The sequence below is a fragment of the Lissotriton helveticus genome, chromosome 1_1, assembly GCF_964261635.1.
Source record: "Lissotriton helveticus chromosome 1_1, aLisHel1.1, whole genome shotgun sequence".
Lineage (NCBI taxonomy): Eukaryota > Metazoa > Chordata > Amphibia > Caudata > Salamandridae > Lissotriton > Lissotriton helveticus.
Window position 1 is genome coordinate 110,568,515 of NC_136057.1, and position 21,259 is coordinate 110,589,773.

Sequence of the window (21,259 nt, forward strand, 5' to 3'; positions counted from 1 at the left end):
TAATACAGCGCTTCCAGGGGCAAAGGTGCGCTTGGGGCATAACAGTGGTCTCTCGCTTCACAGCGCTTTCCTTAGGGACACATCGGTCTCCAGAGCCCCAGCAGGTCGGAGGGATACAGAGCTTCGAGGATCACAGCACTCCTCGCAGGCAGCGCTTCACGGGGCACAGCGCTGGGGTAGGTAGGCAGACAGCTCTTCAGTGGAGCGCTGAGGAGCAGCCCAGTTCAGTTCAGTCAAGGCAGGACAGCAGAGGGGATGATGCAGGACAGTGCAGGGGCACAGGTTGAGGTAAAGGGACGCAGAGTGGACACGGCCCTGTACCTGGTTGATCCCCAGTAGTCCTGGTTAGCGCAGTTAGGCTTCTTCTTGTCGCTTAATGGTTCTGGCGCCCTTTTGTGGAAGCAGGTTCCTTGTTTCTTGAAGGGGGAGGGTTGAGTTGAAGGCTGCTGACAGGATTCCTCAGCAGGTCGCTGCAGGTGGTCCCTGGGTTCCCCTCCCGCCGGGCCAGATCAGTGGGCTAGTTCAGTGTTCCTTATACAGCTTGGTGGGCAGCGCCTAAACCCTGTCACCCCCAGTGGTATAGGTTTCTGACTAGGCCCTACCGCCTAAGTCTCCTGCGTAGGGTCCCCCAGGTCAGTGATGCCCCAACTGACTGAAAACTTTCCCTCTTTTTCCTTATATAGGCCAAGGTCAGGTGACCGCCCTCTAAGGTGGCAAAAACAGGCTCCGCCCCTATTCTAGAATGTTCCAGGAGCTTCCCTACTCCAGCTACGGGCAGGCAAGGCAGGCTGGAATGGTAACAATGTTTAGGGGTTCCAGCCAGCTCCTGGCAACTAGAGTGCGACTAAAAAGAACACGCCGCAGTAGCAGGGGTTAGTGGCAGCCATGATGGAAGTAGAGAGCACCTGCACCTTAGCATTGATTTTAATATTACACAGGGCATCCCAACCTCACAGGGCCTATACAACTTCGTTACAATGGGGGGACATCCTGAATTAGGGGAGCGAAAAGCGAAACATTTTACGGAAAAGGGCCAAGTCCAAAAGTCTTGCATTAGTGAGCTATTGCCGTTGCAAGTGATAACGTCTGTTAAATTATTTTTGTTTGTCAAAAAATATCCCAGCAGTAGCATAAGGAATAAAAGAAAATCCACAAAGCAAGGAAATGGTGCAGTACCACAGGCTGCTAAGAGGTGTCCCTGTGACATTGTAAAGGGACCTCTATTGATCACATAAGGTACTGCATCCGTACTGCAATTATAAAGAGAAACCTTGTAGCTGAGCACAAGTTTCTATTTTGTTTTATTGGACGTGAGATTTTTGTTGCCTTGCGTTTTAAAAATGCACTATTGTTGTTTATTTAGCATCTCATTTCCAATAATAACAAATGGAAACGTTTGCTCAGTTGCAATCTTTCTCTTTATAATTGCATTAAGGTGCAGGACCTTATATGGATTTACAACTCCACAGGACACCTAGTAACAGCCTGTGGTACTGCACCCTTTTCTTGCTTCGTGGAGTTTATTTTATTACTTAAGCTACTGCTGGGAACCGATACAGAAGCAGGGGATAGCAGACAGTGCCTAAAACAGACAACAAAGTGTAAACGTGCTGGGATCGGGAAGCACATGGACAATGGAAGGTAAGTAGCCATGGGGAAACGCACGTGCAACGGAGCTAGGGTGCGTGTTGATGTGAAGTAAAAGGACAAAGGAATGATAGGGACGCACACAGACATCAGAGGGTGGTGGCATGCAAGAACGGCAAGAAGGTGGGTGGGAATTAATGAAGCAAGAGGGGCAACTGAAGGAGAGTGAAGGGGAAATCCACAGGCAAGAAAGAGGTTGAGGAACTCGAAGTGCATGAGGGAGACAGCTGGAAAGCACATGCACTCTCCTAGAATGCTCAACCAAAAAGATAAAAAGTAGAAGCCTGAAAAGGGAGCAGTGGAGAGATGCAAGTAATCAGTCTGTGCTCCAGGAGAGGAACACATACCAGAAGAGGAAGGAAAGCCACAAAAGCTGACTAATAAGAGTCAAGCAAATGTGGGTAAAGACAACCAATGGTAAGCAATGGGCGGGCCTGAAGGCCACTGTAAGTTTAAAATAATAGATCTAACTCAATGTGCTCTATATTTGTTGCGTTCATACTAAAAATATTGGAAGAAACGGGCATGCCTCTACTTTTAAAATGTGAATGGTGAAACTAAACTTTGGTCAAAATGAATTTTTATTGTTTGCTATTATAAACGTAGCTTAAATAGTGCAAACTAAGTTTGCTTCAGTTTTTTTAATATAGCTGTTCCAAAGATCATGTTTGTTTTTGAGATTGAAAATACGTTTATTATAATAACATCTTTATGTGGCACTTTGTACAGTACTTCTACTGGTTCTAAGTGCTATAAAGAAGGTGTGTTTCTAAAACTTAAATTAATGGCACTCAGTTTGCCTCCCTCGAAAGGATGAAAGCGCGAGTTGGCCTTACTCGTGACCTGCAGATCACGGTATTTGTCAGCAGTGAGCGTAGAACGCCTGTAGCCCTCTGGTATGTGATGGGGACTGGAGTTAAGATCTGTTCCCACCTCTCCTGTCGACAGGTTCACTGGCTCTTTCATGGCGGCTGGAGACTGGGCGTGGGAGGTGGCAGTGGTGGAGTTCCCATTCGTGATGTAAGCTCAAGGGTAAGGCTGGCACCCGTGTGCAGTCTATGTGAGAAAGAATGAAAATGAAGAGCATGTGTGGTCTAATTTGGAAGGGTCTTTCCAGAGTACATGCTGTTTTTATTCACCAGAAAATATAAAGTCATTTATTTTACCACCTTTAGGCAAAGTGTGGGCGCGTTATTTCACACTGCTCATGGGCACTGTGCCAGATTTTAATATTTTGTACATGTATCGTTGGGGCCTTTTTATCAAATTCTATTTTCACCGAACATATTTAGAAAATTTTGCTGCAGAATAAAAAGTTGGCCCCGTTTATTTATAAAAAATATCTTGGTGGTGTGGGCATGACAATAATGAAACTGTTCTGGTTTCCATTAAAGTTGATTTACCACCTTTGTGATCGGGGCACTGGGTTGGGACGGCGCATGCATGGCCGTTTATTGCACTAGCGGCCCCACAGCAAAAAGGCGCAGAGGAGAGATATTGTAGCCTCAGCCGCCCGGTGTAAAACAGCCAAAGACCACAAAGGAGTCACTCAGTCCATTTAGACTCCCAAAGCAAGAAATAAATTTCCAAAAGAAATCAAAGATAATTAACTTCATCAGCCTTTCAGAAGAAACACAGGGATAAAAATGTTTCTAGCTGACGCGTCAAGAATTTTCAATTCTATTAAGGAATCGGAGGCGAGGATTTTGGTTCTCTTTCTTTACTGAAAAACACAGCAGCCAATAAAACTTTAAATAGCATAACCCGAAAGGACTGCCAGGCCACGCCATGGTATGCACCAATCATGTAACCCCCAAAGGTATAAATGTCCTGAACACTAATCTTCTTCCTCTTTCTTTACAAAACATCAAAATGTTCATATTGAAAATTGTAATTTCATGCAATGTTATGTATAATGATGTTGGGTTTCTTCCCGCCCGTAATAATGTTTGAAGTATATCCAGTGAGTGGTATATTACGGCTTATATTCTCTTATATTTTCAGGAGATCAGAGAAAGCCGTAACATACCACTCACTGGATATACTTCAAACATTATTACGGGCGGGAAGAAACCCAACATCCTTATACAGAACAATGCATGAAATCACAATTTCCAATATGAACAATCCATATCACATATTGAATATTAATGTTTCTAGGGTGGGTTAATCCTCGCCTCCGTGTCCTTAATAGAATTGAAAATTCTTGACGCATTAGCTAGAATTCTTTTTATTCTATGGCAGTCCACGGAGGCTTCGGATTATGCTAGTACAAAGTTACTCCCCCACTGTAGATGCCACATCAAAAAATGGCTTATGATAACATGTCTTAAAAGTAGAATCGGAAGACCAATCTGCCGCAGTCATAATGTACTCTAATCCTGAACCTGTAGCAAAAGCTTTAGAAGCCATAGCTCCTCTCACCGAATGGGCTCCCAAAGCCAAAGTGTCAATAACTGCCAGACCTAAAAAACCTAGTGACCCACCCGGCTAAGGTTGCTGCAGTGACTGGGCGAAAAGGTCTCTATAAGGAAATCAACAACTGTCCTGCAACGTCATTTCTAAACTCTCAATTACAATCCAAATAGCATTTTAATCATTGTACAATACACAGTTTACTATGGAGAGGAAACACAGGATAAGAAATACACTTAGAGTTTGTTTTTTGAGATTGTAACTAAGACCCCCGAAGGAGTGAAAACCCTACCTGCTAAGTCCAGTGCTCGCACGTCAGATACTCCTCTGCATGAAACTAAACATAACAAAAGTGTCAGTTTCGCCGACAGTTGCTTACGCGACAAACCATCATTTGAAGGCCAATTCCTGAGGAAACACAGAACTACGTATACATCCCACAGTTGTGAATATCGTGGTTTTGGAGGATTCACCAATCTGATGCCTCTCACTATCTTGCATACCAAAGGATGCTACCCCACCAGCCTATCGTCCACATGAAGATGACCGGCTGAGGTGGTGGACCTTAAATTATTAACTGTCCGATAGGCCAAAACTTTAGTCGCCATCTCCGACAGGAAATTAACGATCATATGAATTCCGGAACCCACGGGATCCCCCTGTCGTTCAGAACACAAACCAACCCACTTACGCCAAGCTAATTCATATCGTTTATGCGTAGAGGGAGCCCAAGATTGAGACAGGAAAAACATTACTTCCTGCGAAACTCCCGGCATTTACCAACGTCTCCTGAAAGTTTCCATGCCATGATGGACAATTGTTCCTGAACCACTAATGAAAACGGTTGACCCTGAGGGTTCGTCAATATCTCTGCATATATAGCAGACTTTTTGGAGGAGTACAACACAAGGTCAGCGCTGCTGGGAACCAAGCTTGTGCTCTCCAACACTTAGATTTCAACAACACCTCACCTTCCAGCCCACAGATCTGCACAAATACTCTCTGGATACTGACAAACGGAGGAAATGCATACAGCATATCCGTCATCCACGTTTGAAGAAATTCATCTGAGTTGATCGCCAGAGGATCTGGTCGCCAACTATAAAACTGAGGCAATTGCGCCTTCAGTCTGGACGCAAACAGATCAATCGAACAAGGGCCCCACTTGTTGTTTAGCTATTGGAATACCCTGGGATGAAGTTTCCAATCACTGGAGTGTCGAAGGAAACGTGAGTTCCAATCCGCCACCACATTTCAGGTGCCCAGAATGTACTCCGCTGTCACCGAGGTGTGACGTAGGAGGCAGTAGTGCCAAAATTCTATGGCCATTTCTAATAAAAAGACAGGACCTCGTGCCAACTAGACGATTGATGTATCTCACTGCTGAGAAATGTCCATCCGCAGGAGAATACAGCAACTCGCCTTCTGTGGAGAAACATGCCCGCCAAAAACTCTAGACAATTTATATGGAGTTTCAATTCCTCCGCGGACCATCTGCCCCCCATCTCCACTGAGCCGCAGCGGGCTCTGCAGCCCCATCTGATTCTATCACTACTTCTGGCACTGACGCAAATATGGCCTTGCCATTCCATGTGTCCATGTGCTCCAACCACCAAGAGACTTCTGTCTTGGCCTCCTCGGAAAGCAGAATCTGTTCCGCATACTCAGGTAAGCTACTGTAGCTCTTGAGCTAACTCTGAGTAGCTCACCTGTGTGCAGCCCAGCTTATTAAATTAGAAAGATTTTGCTTAGTTGAATGAATATACATATAAAGAAATTGAAATTATACTGCACTAATAATATTAGTAGCTGTTAATGTGTTTTATTGAACATAAGTAGCTCTCAGTACAGAAAAGGTTGGAGACCCCTGCGCCCAGGCCTTTGTGTAAATACATAATTTTCAACCTCTGGAGAGCCGTGTAGTGAAGGGGACCCGGGAAGATAGCTTGAATCGATGAGGCTAACAGGCCTACTAACCGGGCTAACGTCCTCAAGGATATAGTCGGAGAAGCAAATGCTCTCCTCAACTCCTTCTTGATCGCTATTCTTTACTTCAATGGGAGCAATAACTGTGCAACTATTGAGTTCACCTGGAACCCCAAAAACTCAGTTGATTGTGCCGGAGTCAGAATAGAGTTGTCTGAATTGATGACGAACCCCAAATCTTGTAAGAGTTGAGTCGTCCATGCTAGATGTCAAAGAACTGTATTCCCATTCTGTGCCATAATAAGGATGTGATCTAAACAAATGATGAGTTTCACACCTCTCTCCCTCAAGAATTGAACCACTGGTTTGAGGACTTTGGTGAAACATCAAGGAGCGGATGAAAGTCCGAACGGCATGCCAGAAAACTAGTACTATTTGGTTCACCATTGGAATTGAAGAAACCTCTGATGTGGAGGGAAAATAGGCACCGCTAGATACGCGTCTTTTAAATCGAGACACACCATCCAGTCTTTTTCTAAGAGCAGATCTCAAAGTAAATGTATGTCCTCCATCTTGAAGTAGCGATACACTACTGAAGAGTTGAACTCCTTGAGGTTTAAAACTAATCTGAACCCCTGATCCGTCTTTGGAACTAAGAATACGGTGCTGATGTAACTGTGATTGTGAGGGGCTGTCTCTACAATTGCCCCTTTTTTCATCAGGTACGCCACTTCGTTGTCTATGAAAGACATTTCTGCACTGGAAAAACTTAGAAGTTGGTCTGTTGTGGGGCCGCATAAAACATTCAATCTGTAAATCCTGTACTGTCTGAAGTACCCACGGGTCGCTCGTCAAACTCTCCCACCTGTGTAGAAACAAGGCAATCTGGTCTCCCACTGTGACCTCCACACTGAATCAGGTTTACCTGAGCAGGAGGCGTCTCTGCTGTTATTCTGTCCTCAATACCCTCCCTTGTGCTGCCTGCCTCTGCCACCACGGTTTCGAGTGGGGTAGAGGCTGGATTGCTGGGCTCAACCACGTCCTCTTTGATCAAAGCTTCTGGATGTCTGATTGAATCCACGGCCGGTCACTCGACCCCTGAAGCGTCCGACCCTGGTAAAAACCTTCTTGATGTTACTTTGGGCTTTGTCTAGTGCCGAGAATGTCGCCACATATTTCCCCAACTCTTTTACAAATTTGTCACCAAATTGTAGCTCATTCGCCAGGGTACCAGCTTCCGTCGTAGCCATGTCCGCAAATTGAGGGTCAATTCGCATTAGGAATGACCGTCTCCTATCAGTTGATAAAGCGCAATTTGGATTGCGAAGAAAACAGAGTGCTCTCTGCCCCCTTTCTAGCATCTCTGTTGCATCTATTGGGGTGTTGGAATCTTTAGCCTGAACGGCTGAATCAAGGATCTTAGTGAGCGGTCCAGGTATATCCAGTGGTTTATCCTGGCACCCTCTCCATGCCGTCTAGCCTTTTTTTTTGTTCTTTAGCAACTTTTTCATAAATGTAGCCATATTAGGATCCAACTCTAGCATGTCCGCCACTTTGCCCAATAAGGATGGTCTAGGGTATTCTGACCTCAATGTAGCACGCACCTCGCCCTCAGATCCCTGTCTGAGGTTTTCCTGTACATGGTGTGCTACCTCAACACGCGGTACCCATTAGGTAGACCTTGGGTGGTAATGTTTCGGGGGTCGAATAGCAGGTTTTTATTAGGTGGGCCACTACTCACATTGTGAGTTTTGGGCTTTCTTTTGTTCGCTTTTTAGGCTCTTCTCTGTCCTGTCCTGCTCAGAGTCAGAGATGTCCGGGGCAGCAGGAGGAGACTCCTCCGCCTCCCCTGGGTTCAGTAGAGCTGAAATTCCAGAAGGGAGGGACCCGCCATAGTCATGGTCTTTAATGACATTAGGCGCCACCAGGGAAAGGACTTCAGCTGAAGAGTGAAATGATGGCTCGCCCAGAGATGCCTTAAATTTACGCTTTCCATAGTTCTCCAGGGGCTTAGTAAATGGTTGTAAAGCTTCGACCAGCGCCCTGTTCACAGACCCCTGGACGTGGGTATCCAGGGCTTCCACCAACTGCTCCTCCATCTGGTGCTCATAGGGCACCTCCTCAAATTCCACGTAGTCATTATTATCTGCCCACTGGTCAACCGCCTCGGGGTAGTACGCCATCGTGCTATTGGAGGTGTGGAGAAGGTTCCAGAGGGGGGGGACCCAGTGGTGAAAAAGGCCCTACAATCCCTCCCTAACCTAAGTATAAGTTATTCCAGGCCCAAAGCCTATCTCTTTTATATCCAATATATTTGCCAAAACTCTGTATCCCAACTAACTAGGAGACTAACTAACAAGGAAAAACTATTTTCTTTAAGTGTGGAGGGAGCCACCCCTTTCTTCTAGGGCAGTGCCCTGCAACGCTTATCCGCCCCCTTGGGCGTTCACTGAGGACGGGGATTGAGCTGCCCTCAGACGCGTATGTGCGCTCAGCCGATAGGTAATAAAAACCTGATACGGCTGTTTGCGCATGCACAAATCCAGTGGCAATGAAAAGGGGACTGCTCCCCGAGCGGCCAGAACGCGTCTGTCCTGCTCCACTCAAGCCACCAGTAAATATATATCGGCAACAATACACCAATTTACTTGTAACGCGGATTGATCGTGACCATTAAAACACAGTATACATTTGAAATAATTCGCATAGTAACCACATATCACTCTAGATATAGTAAAATAAATGCACTTCACTCGCTGCTGCAGCAGCAAAGAAAGAGAAAGAAGATTAGTGTTCAGGACATTTATACCTTTGGGGGGACCTGATTGGTGCATACTATGGAGGGGCAGTCCTTCCGGGTTATGCTATTTAAAGTTTGATTGGCTGCTGTGTTCTTTCAGTAAAGAAAGAGAAGCATAATCTGAAGCCGCCGTGGACTGCCATAGAATTAGGTTAAACAGAACAGTAACTTTTATTCATTTATAGTAGTGGGTATTTGTTTTTTGTTTTTTACGCCTGCTGCACGCTCTGCTTTCCCAGAACCCCCTTTGAAATCAGATGCATTAATCCCGGCAGGGAGTCTGACAAAATATGTCAGGAAAAGTAAATAAAATCACTTCATTATTCTAGTCAAAGCCAACGCTTGGCTAATGGAACTGGATGAAGGTGGACAACACACCAACCACAAAGTGGCGGCAAGAGAGCAGTGCCCCCCTTACCCCATGCCCAACCACTTCCCTCCCTCGGACACAATCTCAGAAGGGGCTCATGTGCCACCACTAAACCAACTGGGCTCTCTGCACGACCTCCAGGCGCTGCAAGCATAGTGCATTGCATAACCAGCAACAACAATGGCCGAACAGCAACAACAACGCTACGCAGCAACAATAATAAAACAAGCAGTGGCAAAGGCCATCATTTTGGCTTTTGCAAACACAGATCAAACACTGCACACGTTTCTCACGCATAGGACACGTGTGGCATGGGCAGTAGCATAGGTATGTGTGGCACGGGCAGTAACATAGGCATGGGTGGCATGGGCAGTAACATAGACATGGGTGGCATGTGGCAGTAGCATAGGCATGGGTGGCATGGGTAGTAGCATAGGCATGGGGGCATGGGCAGTAGCATGGGTATGTTTGGGATGGGCAGAAGCATAGGCACAGGTGGCATGGGAAGTAGCATAAGTTTTTTTGGGGGATGGGCAGTAACATAGGCACAGGTGGCATGGCAGTAGCATAGGTATGTGTGGGATGGGCAGTAGCATAGGTATATGTGCCATGGGCAGTAGCATAGGCACGGGTGGCACAGGCAGTAGCATAGGTATGTGTGTGATGGGCAGCAGCATATGCAAGGGTGGCATGGGCAGTAGCATAGGCACGTGCCATGGGCAGTAGCATAGGCACTGGTGGCACGGGCAGTAGCATAGGCACGGGTGGCATGGGCAGGAGCATAGGCACGGGTGGCATGGGCAGGAGCATAGGTATGTGTGGGATGGGCAGGAGCATAGGTATGTGTGGGATGGGCAGTAGCATAGGCAAGGGTGGCATGGGCAGTAGCATAGGCACGTGCCATGGGCAGTAGCATAGGCACGGGTGGCATGGGCAGGAGCATAGGCATGGGTGGTTTCCAAGCTCCCCTCGCACGCAGATTAGTTACAGTGTAGGCAGAAGAACAATGAGTCATTAAAACAGAACAGGTGCAGCCTGGGCACTAGCTGTGCAAGCTTCTTTATAACCGAACAGGAAGAACTCCCCTTACTCAAACATACGACATGCACAAGCAGAGGCACACAGGTGCTTCTGGCACTCACAAAGAACACTTATTTTTTGGTTGTTCCCTGCAAGAATGTAGCTTGTCTTTATGCGGGCCAAACATTTGCAATGCAAGAAGCCTCACATCAGAAAAAAACAGGCAGTGTTGTGAGGGTGCAGTACCACAGACTGTCACTAGGTGTCCTGAGGGATCTTTTTGACCGCATATAGTACTTCACCTGCAACCTGGCCGAGGAAAGGATATGGCGCAGCGGTGGAAGCTGCCAACTGGGATCCTGGGCTTCCGGAATCGAGTCTGCCATCAGCTGGATTCTTTAATTACCCCCCATGAGCAAGTGCGCTATATAAATAAAAGCAACATTTTTTAAATATCATAAAAGCAGTGTTGTGAGGAAAACATCAACGGCCTCAGAGGGGTGCCGGGGTCTGGAGTAGTGCTGTGGGAGGAGTCAGGGGGAGGCTCTGGGACCCCACCACAAGCAAATTAAGCACAAGGAAGTTTAATTGCACAAGTAAACAGAACACTTAAGGAGCAAAGACACAGCCCAATCAAAAAAAAGAGTTCTGTCTAAGTATAAATAAACTGAACAGTAAGAACATGTGTAAGAGTGCCAGTCCTCATGGAAGGATACAAAATTCTAAAAGCAGGGACTATTAAGTGTATTCACCAATGAAAAGACAGCATTTCTAAAGGACAGCAATAGGAACCAGTGAAAAAGATGGGCGTTTTTTCAATCCCTTACCCTAGATACTGCATGTCTCGAAGAGACAGCGAAAGCGCGGTCTAGGCGAGACCTAAAAACAGGATGAAGTATCCTCTGCTGTAATTATAAACATATTACAAGTCACCAAGGACTTCCCTTGTGCAACAGATGAATGAGGCTGAAGGGCAAGTGGTTTTGCAAGATAATGGAACTCAGAGGTCACTTGAGTTATGAGACATGGATAGTACATGTCTTTATTTTCACAAAACATATTACATTAATACAAGTTTGAAATTTCTTGCAAACACATTTAATCAGTTTAATGTACTTCGGTGTCAGTTGGTTTTGGCTCCCCTGCTTTGAACTCTACCGGTGCAATATATACAGATTATCAGGTAGAAAGGGGTGTGACAAGCTATCTTCCATTTAAATATTTAAACAAATTGTAAGTGTTTTGCTTTCCACCCTGTTGTCTGCTGTTACTGCTGGGTAGGGGCGTAATTCAGATGAGACAGGTGTTTGTCAGGCCTCCAACTATGATTCAAACTTCTGCTCAAAACAACCCCAGAAAGAGTATAATTTTCACCCCAGCGACTGATGTGTTTGTGTTTCTGGGACTTTTCACAATCTGGGTACCTCTGTCTTACTAGAGAGGGTGAGGGATGTGGCGGCCGCTGGTTTAAAGACGAGCGGGTGAATCCGCATCGGAAAAACATATCCAATCCCTACAATCTAACTCCTCAGCTGACACCCGTACAACAAATCAAATAAACTAAAGATACAAACCAAGATCAGGCTGCAATTAACAATAGCGTCAATCTGATTGAACACTGGATGCATCACAACATTGCGGTAGACACTTATTGACTGTAACTCATGCCACGCTTAGGAGGTGAGAAATGAGTGTGTCAATCCATCGTTCTGGAGGAAGAGAAGGGTGGACATTGTAGGTACACTTGGGAGAGAGATGAGTGTGTCAGTCCATCGTTCAGGGGGAAGAGAAGGTTGGACTTTGTAGGTACACTTGGGAGAGAGATGAGTGTGTCAATCCATCATTCAGGAGGAAGAGAAGGTTGGACTTTGTAGGTACACTTGGGAGAGAGATGAGTGTGTCAATCCATCGTTAAGGAGGAAGAGAAGCTTGTACTTTTAGGAGTCTGCTTCATAGCCAAGATGCCCATGAAGACCTGGGGACGCTTTTTTAAATTTGGTGCATTTTCTCTGTTAGTGCCGGGCGCAGCTTTTAAAAGTTGTGCCAGGTGCAACCCGGGAAAGTGCGCCGTCTTATGTTCAATGCGCTGCACGCCCCCACCCCCCCTCCGGGGTAGCTGCAAACTCTGCCCTGGGCGCTGCACATTCAAGTGAAATACAGCGCAGCTTTGAAGCAGCCCCCGTGTTTCACTGGACAGGCAGCAACCCGCCTACACTTTTAGAGACCACCGTGCAGGTGGGTGCAGTGAGTGACTGCATCTGCCTGCAAGGGGATGTCTTGGGGGTCCATAAAACCCCCTTTTCCACCCGCCAGAGGGCTACTATCTGGGGGTGCACTGACAGTGCACCACCTTTTGGGTGTCTTTAGCTGCCATAGCACCTTCCTGACACCTTCTTTGCCTCCGCGCCAATGTATATAATCATACGCGGGCTCAGAGCCAAAGAGATTCCCTCATTTGCAAGAAGCCACGCCCCCATGCAAATGAGGGAACGTCCTCTGGTGATTGCACTGGCGCTATAGGTGCGTCAACGCTATCTGTATTACAGAAAGGGCCGCACAAACTTCTGCGCCCATTCCTGTGATGCCAAAGTGCCACAGGAGCGTGCAAAGCTGGTGCGCAAGTCCGTTGAGCCCCCAAGGCACTTTTCATAATACGGCACCCGCACAGATACACTTATGGGAGTTGTGTAAAGAGTTCCTTTTCCCTTCATTCTTTGCTCATCAAGTTAGAGTTGTATGTTCCAGTTGTGCAGAGTATTGGGGCTTTATGCAGTCAGTCAGCAGATTTCACACTCATGCAGACAGTACATTGAAATGTAAATGTTGTAATTATTTTTTGGTTTGAATTCATTTTAGGCTATGGGACGATGACCAATATAATTTCGGTCGTCATTAAAGAGGAGGAGGAGGAGGAGGAGGAGGAGAGCCATCCCACTACCTATCCGAGGCCAGAGGAAACACAAAACGTCAGTTGTGCTCCAGGTAAGAAATTAGGCTTCCTACATAGAATCACGCGAAGGCTGACAGCTCCAGCTGGGATTACAGTGACACATGCCTCCAGTAAGAGTCTGCCTATCCTCACTTCTGGTATTAGGGGAAGACGTGCATCAACCGAGCACCTGGCCATCTACACTTACAGGGTCGTATTATGGAAAGTGTCCCAGGGGCACAATGAACATGGTTGCCCACTTTACGTGCCCTGGGGCACTTTGGTATTACTGAAGGGGCCACAGACGTTTGTGCTGCCCTTTTTGTAATACAGATAGTGCTTGCGCCAATATAGTGCCAATGCTATCACCAGAGTGTGTTCTCTCGTTTGCATGGGACGCAGGCGCACAGGCAAAGAAGCTGTCAGGAGGTGTGCTGACAGTGCGCCTCCTGAGAGCAGGCCTCTGGAGGGGGAAATGGGCGCCATGGACTCCTAGGGGTCCCCTTGTTGGCCGGTGCAATCACTCACTGCACCTACCTTTAAGGGGATCTCTGTCTACTTTTAAAAGTGCAGACTTGGGTCTGTCACTTGCCCAACATGGGTCTAACTCAGAACTGACATGGGCCTGTCTCATATCTGACATTCTGTTGCAAATCTGACATGGGTCTCTCACATGACTGTCATGGATCTGTCACATGTCTTTCTCACTGTCCAACATGAGTGTCATACCACTGCCCAATGTTGTACATCTGTCACCTCCTGCACTGACACTCCCGCCTTCACCCCAAACACAGCAGCACAGCAAGATCCAGACCCCAGGACACTTGGTACACAAACACTCAGACGGATGAATCACCACTGCAAACAACTGGAGAGCAAATGGAGAACGAGCCAGGACAATGTAGACAGGAGCACCTTTCAAATCCACCTTGAGACAAGTCCACCAAAGGAACTAGACCACCAAACGTGCCGCTCCGGTGGATCGCATCAATACCAGCACCAACAGAAGCAAAGAAATGTTCACCGTTGTGAAGGATTTGACCTCACAGGCGGCTGCCTCCAACTCAATCACCCCTTCGCAGGACCTCTGCAACACTCGTTCAGTTCTTCAGCAACAAAATCACCACTATCTACAGCAACTTTAACCCTCAAATGTACCAGACAGATCTCTCCAAAGGCCTCCCGATCTCATCCAAATAACTTCTGCTCGCCATCACCCCATAAGAACTGCTCCCAGCGTGAAGTCAATCAACTCGGGAGCCCCATCAGAACCCTGCCCCCACCACAACATCTCCAGAGTACTGCATTCCATCAGCACCATGCTCACACTCATTCTGAAGGCTTCCTCCTCTTCCACGACCTTCCCAGATGCTTGGAAATAGGCACTGGTCCTCCCACTGCTGATGGAACCGCGCACTGCCCCGTCAATGCTTACCAACTGAAGACCAATCTCACTGCTACTGTTCCCGCCCAAGATCTTTGAGAAAATCATCAACAAACTCCTCACTGAATACCTCAACGACCACAAACTTCTCAACATCACTCAGTCTAATTTCAGACCCAACAACAGCACAGAAGCTGCCATCATCGCTGCCACAGATGACATCCGCATGACTCTGGATGGAGGAAACATGGCGGCCTCATTCTCCTGGAACACTCTGCAGCATTTGGCACAGTCTCCTACCCCTTCCTCATCCAAAGCCTGCACAACATTGAAATCTAAGGACACACAATCTGATGGATCTGCTCTTTCCTGATTGGATGGACGCAGGCAATTAGCCTGATACCTCGGATGCAGGTGACCTCATCTGCAAAGTTCTGCGAGGATCCTCCCTGAGCCTGACCCTCTGCAACGCAGAAATGATCTCTTTAGCCAGCATCATCCACTCTCCCAACATCCTCTCCTATGCCAACAACACACATCTCAAGCCCTCCCTCACAGACCAGAATGACTGAAATCACCCACTGGATGAAGTCCGGTTGTCTAAAGCTGACAAGACTGAAATCATGATCTTCGTGAAGAGCACTTCACCAGGGGGCTTTCCGTGGTGGGCAATAGTTTTTGGACTGACACTCACCCCACCATCCACACCAAGAACCTCTGGCTTGTCATCGACAGCAAACTCAACATGACAGCTCAAGTCAATGCCGTCACAACCTCATGCTTCCATACCCTGAAGATGCTGAAGATGATTTTTGAACGGCTCTCAATCAGCAGCAGCAAAACCGTCATGCACACCCTGGTGACAAGCAAGCTGAACTACGAGAACATCCTCTATGCCAGGATCAACAAAAAACTCACAGAGGCCTGCAGACTATTCAGAACTCTAAGGCCAGTTACGCTCAAGCTCCCATGCCGAACTCACATCATTCCTCACCTGAAGGACCCCCTCTCGTTTTCCATACACAAACGAACACAATTCAAACTCCTCACCCACACTTTCAAAGCATTACATCGCACTGGCCCAGCATGCCTCAACAATTACATCTGCTCAAAGAAACCTTCCAGACACCTCTGCTCGTCCGCACTCCTTGCTCAAATCCCACAGACACGAAAAACCATATCTGTCAGTCACACCTTCTCCTACTTCACTCGTAAAGTGTGGAAGGACCTGTCACTACACATAAGAACCTCCCCTCACTTCTTGAATGCAACAATAAGATGAAGACCTGACTTTTCGAGTACTCCCACCATTCCATAGGTTTGGTTAGACTCGAACCTTCTCAGGGCCAGAACAGTGCCGTCTACAAATCTGCATAACATGGCATACCACATGGATGTCCAACATGCGTCCTTCATTTGACTAATGTGGGTCTGTCACATGACTGACATAAGTATGTCTCATGAGCGACAAGAGTCTGTTATCTATCTGACATTACCTGAGTGTCCAATATTTGTGTATCAAAGGAATCCTTGGTACTGTCTCTCATTGTAACATGCAAAACATTCCTGTAGCAGTACTGCCAACCACTGAGATGTAATATCACACATCGGTGCTCGTTTATGTAAACTATTTCCCTGTTTTTTTACATTTCTTTTCATTCAGCAGCCTTCCAGTCAGAAGAAAGAAGTGTGAACAGGGGAGAGACCAGTACATCCACGGAGTGTAAGACGTTTACTGACAATTTCATCCTAAATCAACAACACGATCTCCAGACAACAGAAAGACGCTTGACCAGCAGTGAGTGGGAGAAGGCATATAGGACTAAGATCTTTTTTGCGGCACATCAGAGACCCGACAAAGGGCTGAGACCCTTTCCCTGCACAGACTGTGAAAAACGCTTTACTCTAAAGTCTGATCTCGTAATTCACAGAAGAATACACACAGGAGAGAGGCCGTTTCAGTGCACTGACTGTGGGAAAAGCTTTACTAAAAAAGCAAATCTCCTAAATCATCAGAGAACACACACCGGAGTGAGGCCATTTCCCTGCACAGAATGTGGGAAGAGGTTTACTGCAAAGGGAGATCTTCTAAGACACCAACAGATACACACTGGAGTGAAGCCCTTCAAGTGCACGGAGTGTGAAAAGAGTTTTAGGTTGAGAACAGCTCTTACACAACACCAAAGAATACACACAGGAGTGCGGCCCTTTAGCTGCACCGAGTGTGCAAAATGTTTCACTGATAAATCTCCTCTATTACGGCATCTAAAAATTCACAAAGGGATTAGGCCCTTTCACTGCACAAACTGTGAGAAATGTTTTATTGATAAGACAGCTCTGTTACAACACCAAAGAATTCACACAGGAGTGAGACCTTTTAACTGCACTGAGTGTGATAAGAGTTTTACTTTGAAACCATCCCTCATACAACACCTACGAATACACAGAGGTGTAAGACCCTTCAAGTGCACTGCCTGTGAAAAGAGTTTCACTCTGAGCACAACTCTAATACAACACCAGAGAACACACACAGGAGAGAGGCCTTTTAATTGTACTGAGTGTGAGAAGAGTTTCACTGCAAAACAATCTCTTTCACGACATCGGAGACTACATGCGGAGAAGAAAGATGGAGTTGGTGTAAAGGAGAGTGCAGCTCCTTAAGGGCACAGATACTTTAATTGTGCTGGCAACATCCCGTTTTCTGCTGACATTCATTGATCTTATGTAATGCACTGACGTACAGCATCGTTGTTGGCCCTTAATTCATTCGGAGACCGATCTTCTGACGTTTGACTTCTCCTTCAACAGAGTGAACTATAATTTTGCAAGCATTACATTTAATTTTGTACTACCCTAGGTGGTCTTTGAACTAACTGGCTCATTAGACATATTTTTTTATCTGCTGTGTCTTACTAGGGAATAATTGCATTTAAACCAGTATTTCCCTGCCTCTTGCAGTGCAGGTAAAAAACATTTCTTTGTTCAGAATTCTTTTAAAGAATTACAAAATGGGAACTTTGGCAGTTCCTGATAATCTTGTAATGGAAACAATCACACCGTGATTTAAATTTATATAATTAGTTAAGAAATTAATCAGTTTATAAAGTACATTTCAACCATGTATGTATAATGTATTGCAAATATAGAATGCACTGAAAATACTCTCTTCTTTTTTTATTTGTAATAGGACTTCCCTAGTATAATATATTTGTTAACATTACCAGTAAACATTGACAATTTTCCACTGGCCCAAATCCACAGTAAATGGATATACATTAGATTTCACTTTTGCCTTGAACCTGACATGCTGTAGAATATGTCATATAAGTATCACAAGTACATTACTAATATCACACGTACATTATAAGTATTACACGCACATTACAAGTATTTCACATACATTACAAGTATTCAAGTATTTCACATACATTATAAGTATACAAGTATTACATGTACATTACAAGTATTACACGTACATTACAAGTATTACACGTACATATCAAGTATACAAATATTTCACCTACATTACAAGTATATAAGTACTTCAGCTACATTACAAGTATTACACGTATATTAAAGGTATACAGGTACTACATGTATATTTGAAGTATACAAATATTACACGTACATTACAAGTATACAAGTATTTCACGTACGTTACAAGTATTTAAGTATTACACGTACATTACAAGTATAAAAGTATACTGTGTGCAGAAATCTATCTTATTGATGTGGGAGTCGCCGAGTGATCTTTCACCTAGCAACATCCATGGCTACTGGTCTGCCTAAGGCACAAGCCACACTGTGCACGTAATCCACATTTTCCGGTCATCGGACACGGTTCCTATTAAAATATAGTGGTTGGATGAATCCCCATCACTTCGGAAGAAGAAACTGATAATGGAGGTCATTCAAGGGTATTATTCAAACAGCTGATTTACTGAAGGGAGCGGAGTTCTTGTCCTTCAGTTTGCTCAAAACGTGTGGAATGCACATGTCAGAATGTTGGCAGTGCAAAATATGGACTCCTGTGTTGCAAGAAATTCTTCTGGCATTAGTGAGTGGACCTTAGTGAGAGTAAAATATGTTTCTATATTTGTAAAGATCTTCACAAATGCCTGTATAAGGTGAGTAATAGCTAACCTGTTGCATTTCTAGAGGCAAATTGGTGGGATTTTGTATGTGTAGTCATTATTTATCTGATCATCTTCATTGTCTGTTTCTGTAGTACACAGGGATAATATACCAGGGAGATTCTTACAGCAGAACCCATTTTTCAGGAAGATTTGGATGCCGGCACTGATAAAAACAGTAAAATTATGTTTTTTCGGTCTTGTTCCAGAGAGGCCTCACTGTGGTGTTATAAACACGTACTTATGTCGACGCACACAAATAATATGAGAGGGACCAAAATATATCTTTGTGAACGATAATAGATAATATTCCAGAATTATTCCTCTTGATTCAGTCGTAATCAGTGCCTGCAAGTCTTTCATTGTGCAGCTGTTTTTCAGGGCAGCAGTTAATTTTTGAAACAACTGTTCTCTATTGCTGAAATGATCTCAATCGAACCTGTCATATAATGTGTCTGGCTAAACAGAAACATCCTGGAGATATACTCTTCGTTAACTACAACTATATCGTCTGAAGGACAAACCAAGATGAATCGGTTAAAGGCAGTAATTCTATGTGAGTGCAGGACGAATGTCATTACACTTTAACTCTCAAGAATGCCTTCTTACATTATAATAGTGAAGATGTGTCCTTTCCTACATGTTCTCCATGTGCATATGGACAGATGCTCACTTAATTTCCCACAGAGAGCAGGGCACTGATTCGACTGTGACACATATGGGGCTTACAGGTCATGTGCACTCTTTTGAGTCAAACAAGTTGGCTACTGTGGTGATTGATAGCTGGGTCTGGTGGCTTAATAGACAAATGCATCCTCTGTAGGGGCCTGTGTTTGACCTCATGGTCATAGGTTCAAATCCCGGTGGGTCCACCCAGCCTTTACTCTTTCTGAGTTTGATCAAATGAGTACCATTGAGTTGGGTAACAATAAACCTCCATTATTCAGTGCCAAGAGGCCCTTCTGGGTGAACGCACACTTTACAAATACACACTCTGTTATTGACATTGCGGACCAGGAGAGTGACTGGGATGATTAACAAAATCTGCTTGTGGAGTAGCAGGCTAGTGATTTGATCGCAAGCTGAGCACAATAGTTTTGCTTCCCAGGTGACGTGACTCAAACTGCGGCTCCAGGAGATGCGCAGGGAAATAATCCTGTTTCAGCAATGAAGGTGTTGAATGCCTCTTTACCAGCCATAGAAGTGGAACTGCGGACAAACTTCAGGAAATCCGAAGGTTAACCTAAGAATCAGAACAATACAGAGCACAGGGAGAACCTTGGCCCTTGTCCCTTCTTTAGCACCTTAGACACAACCAGGGCCCTACATTGACTCTGTCTCTTTTGAAACAGGTCATCCACCTCAAGTGTTTCTGAGCCCTTGACTACAGCTCCTCATCCCAATCAAGTCACTGCCATAACCTGTGGCTTTAACTCTGCTCCCCCCGAGGGGATGGTCATTAATAGACATAAGCACTGAACTGACCCACCCACGCGTGGAATCCACTGGGAAACATCATTAACAACGCGGACAGTACACCGCGATGCTGTAACATCGCGGTCGTTACAATGACCACGATGTTACCACGCTATGCCATTACAACGCAAGTCTTTACATCGACTTGCGCTAGATGGCGTGCTAACATTAAAAATAGTGTAGTTTACTATCCCAACACCTTCCCTACTGATAAGTGGACTAGAGTTGGAATAGTAAACTTTTATTATGTTAGCACGCCACCTAGCGCAAGTCGATGTGAAGACTTCCGTTGTAAAGGCATAGCGTGGTAACATCGCAGTCGTTGTAACGACCGCGATGTAACAGCACCCGTTGTAACAACACGCGTTGTAACATCATACATCTGATCCACAAGCAATTCTTACAAAACACAAATGAGAAATCAATTTACGCTTTTATTTTGGAAAACACCAAAGAAGAAGAAAAGTTTTAGAACAACCTTTGAAGTGCTATATTGGCCAATTTTCAGCTATTTACCGAAAAACAATTTTAGGTATACAAACCGTTTTTAAAGGAAGGATGGAAAAAACAGGTACAATGTGGACTAATAGTCTCAAGACTGAGAAGCTGATAAAACTCTGCTGCTCCTTGAAGGCATAGGATACCTCCAGTATCCCATCATGCCCTGTAGATTGCAGGTGGACCACTAGTTTGTTTTTCAGCTCCTGCTGCAAGAAATCGGGAGCACTGAGCTTCACCTATTAGATGTTTTATTATTTTTTAACCGTGCAAATCTTTGAAAAATGTGTTCTCTCATTTTCTTTCAATACAGGCAGCACATTTTGTTCTGTTTGTTGCCGGTAAAAATATTTTTTCTTCAAAAAATGTTTTTTTAACTGGGATAAATGAGGCTCAAACACACCCTTGTGCAGTTTGTATTGTTCGCCTTCCTTCTTCTCAAAGAATTCTGTAAGATTTCAACGAGGCCTTTTAAAGACCCAGAGAAGATACAACTGAAGGGACTTCCTGGATGATCCACAGAGGCGCGAAGAGGCAGAATCATAAAGATCTGATGGGCATGGACAGGGCGCTTCTTCTACCTCCACTCCTTCCTCTGTTGCCGCGGTTTGCCTATGGGGGATATCCAATGAAAGGTCCCTGTTAGAAATGGGATTTCTGG

General features: G+C 45.3%; 1 protein-coding gene across 1 annotated transcript in view; it reads left to right on the top strand.

Annotated features, from left to right (window-relative positions):
- Nucleotides 1-17,541, top strand: part of LOC144759326 (uncharacterized) — a 33,458-nt gene extending 15,917 nt beyond the window's left edge. Inside the window, 4 exon segments of the mRNA XM_078646478.1 lie at nucleotides 13,029-13,160; nucleotides 16,158-16,325; nucleotides 16,328-16,354; nucleotides 16,357-17,541. Of these exon segments, the coding sequence (XP_078502604.1) occupies nucleotides 13,029-13,160; nucleotides 16,158-16,325; nucleotides 16,328-16,354; nucleotides 16,357-16,400 (371 nt within the window). The 3' untranslated portion in view covers nucleotides 16,401-17,541.
- The last annotated feature ends 3,718 nt before the right edge of the window (nucleotides 17,542-21,259 follow it).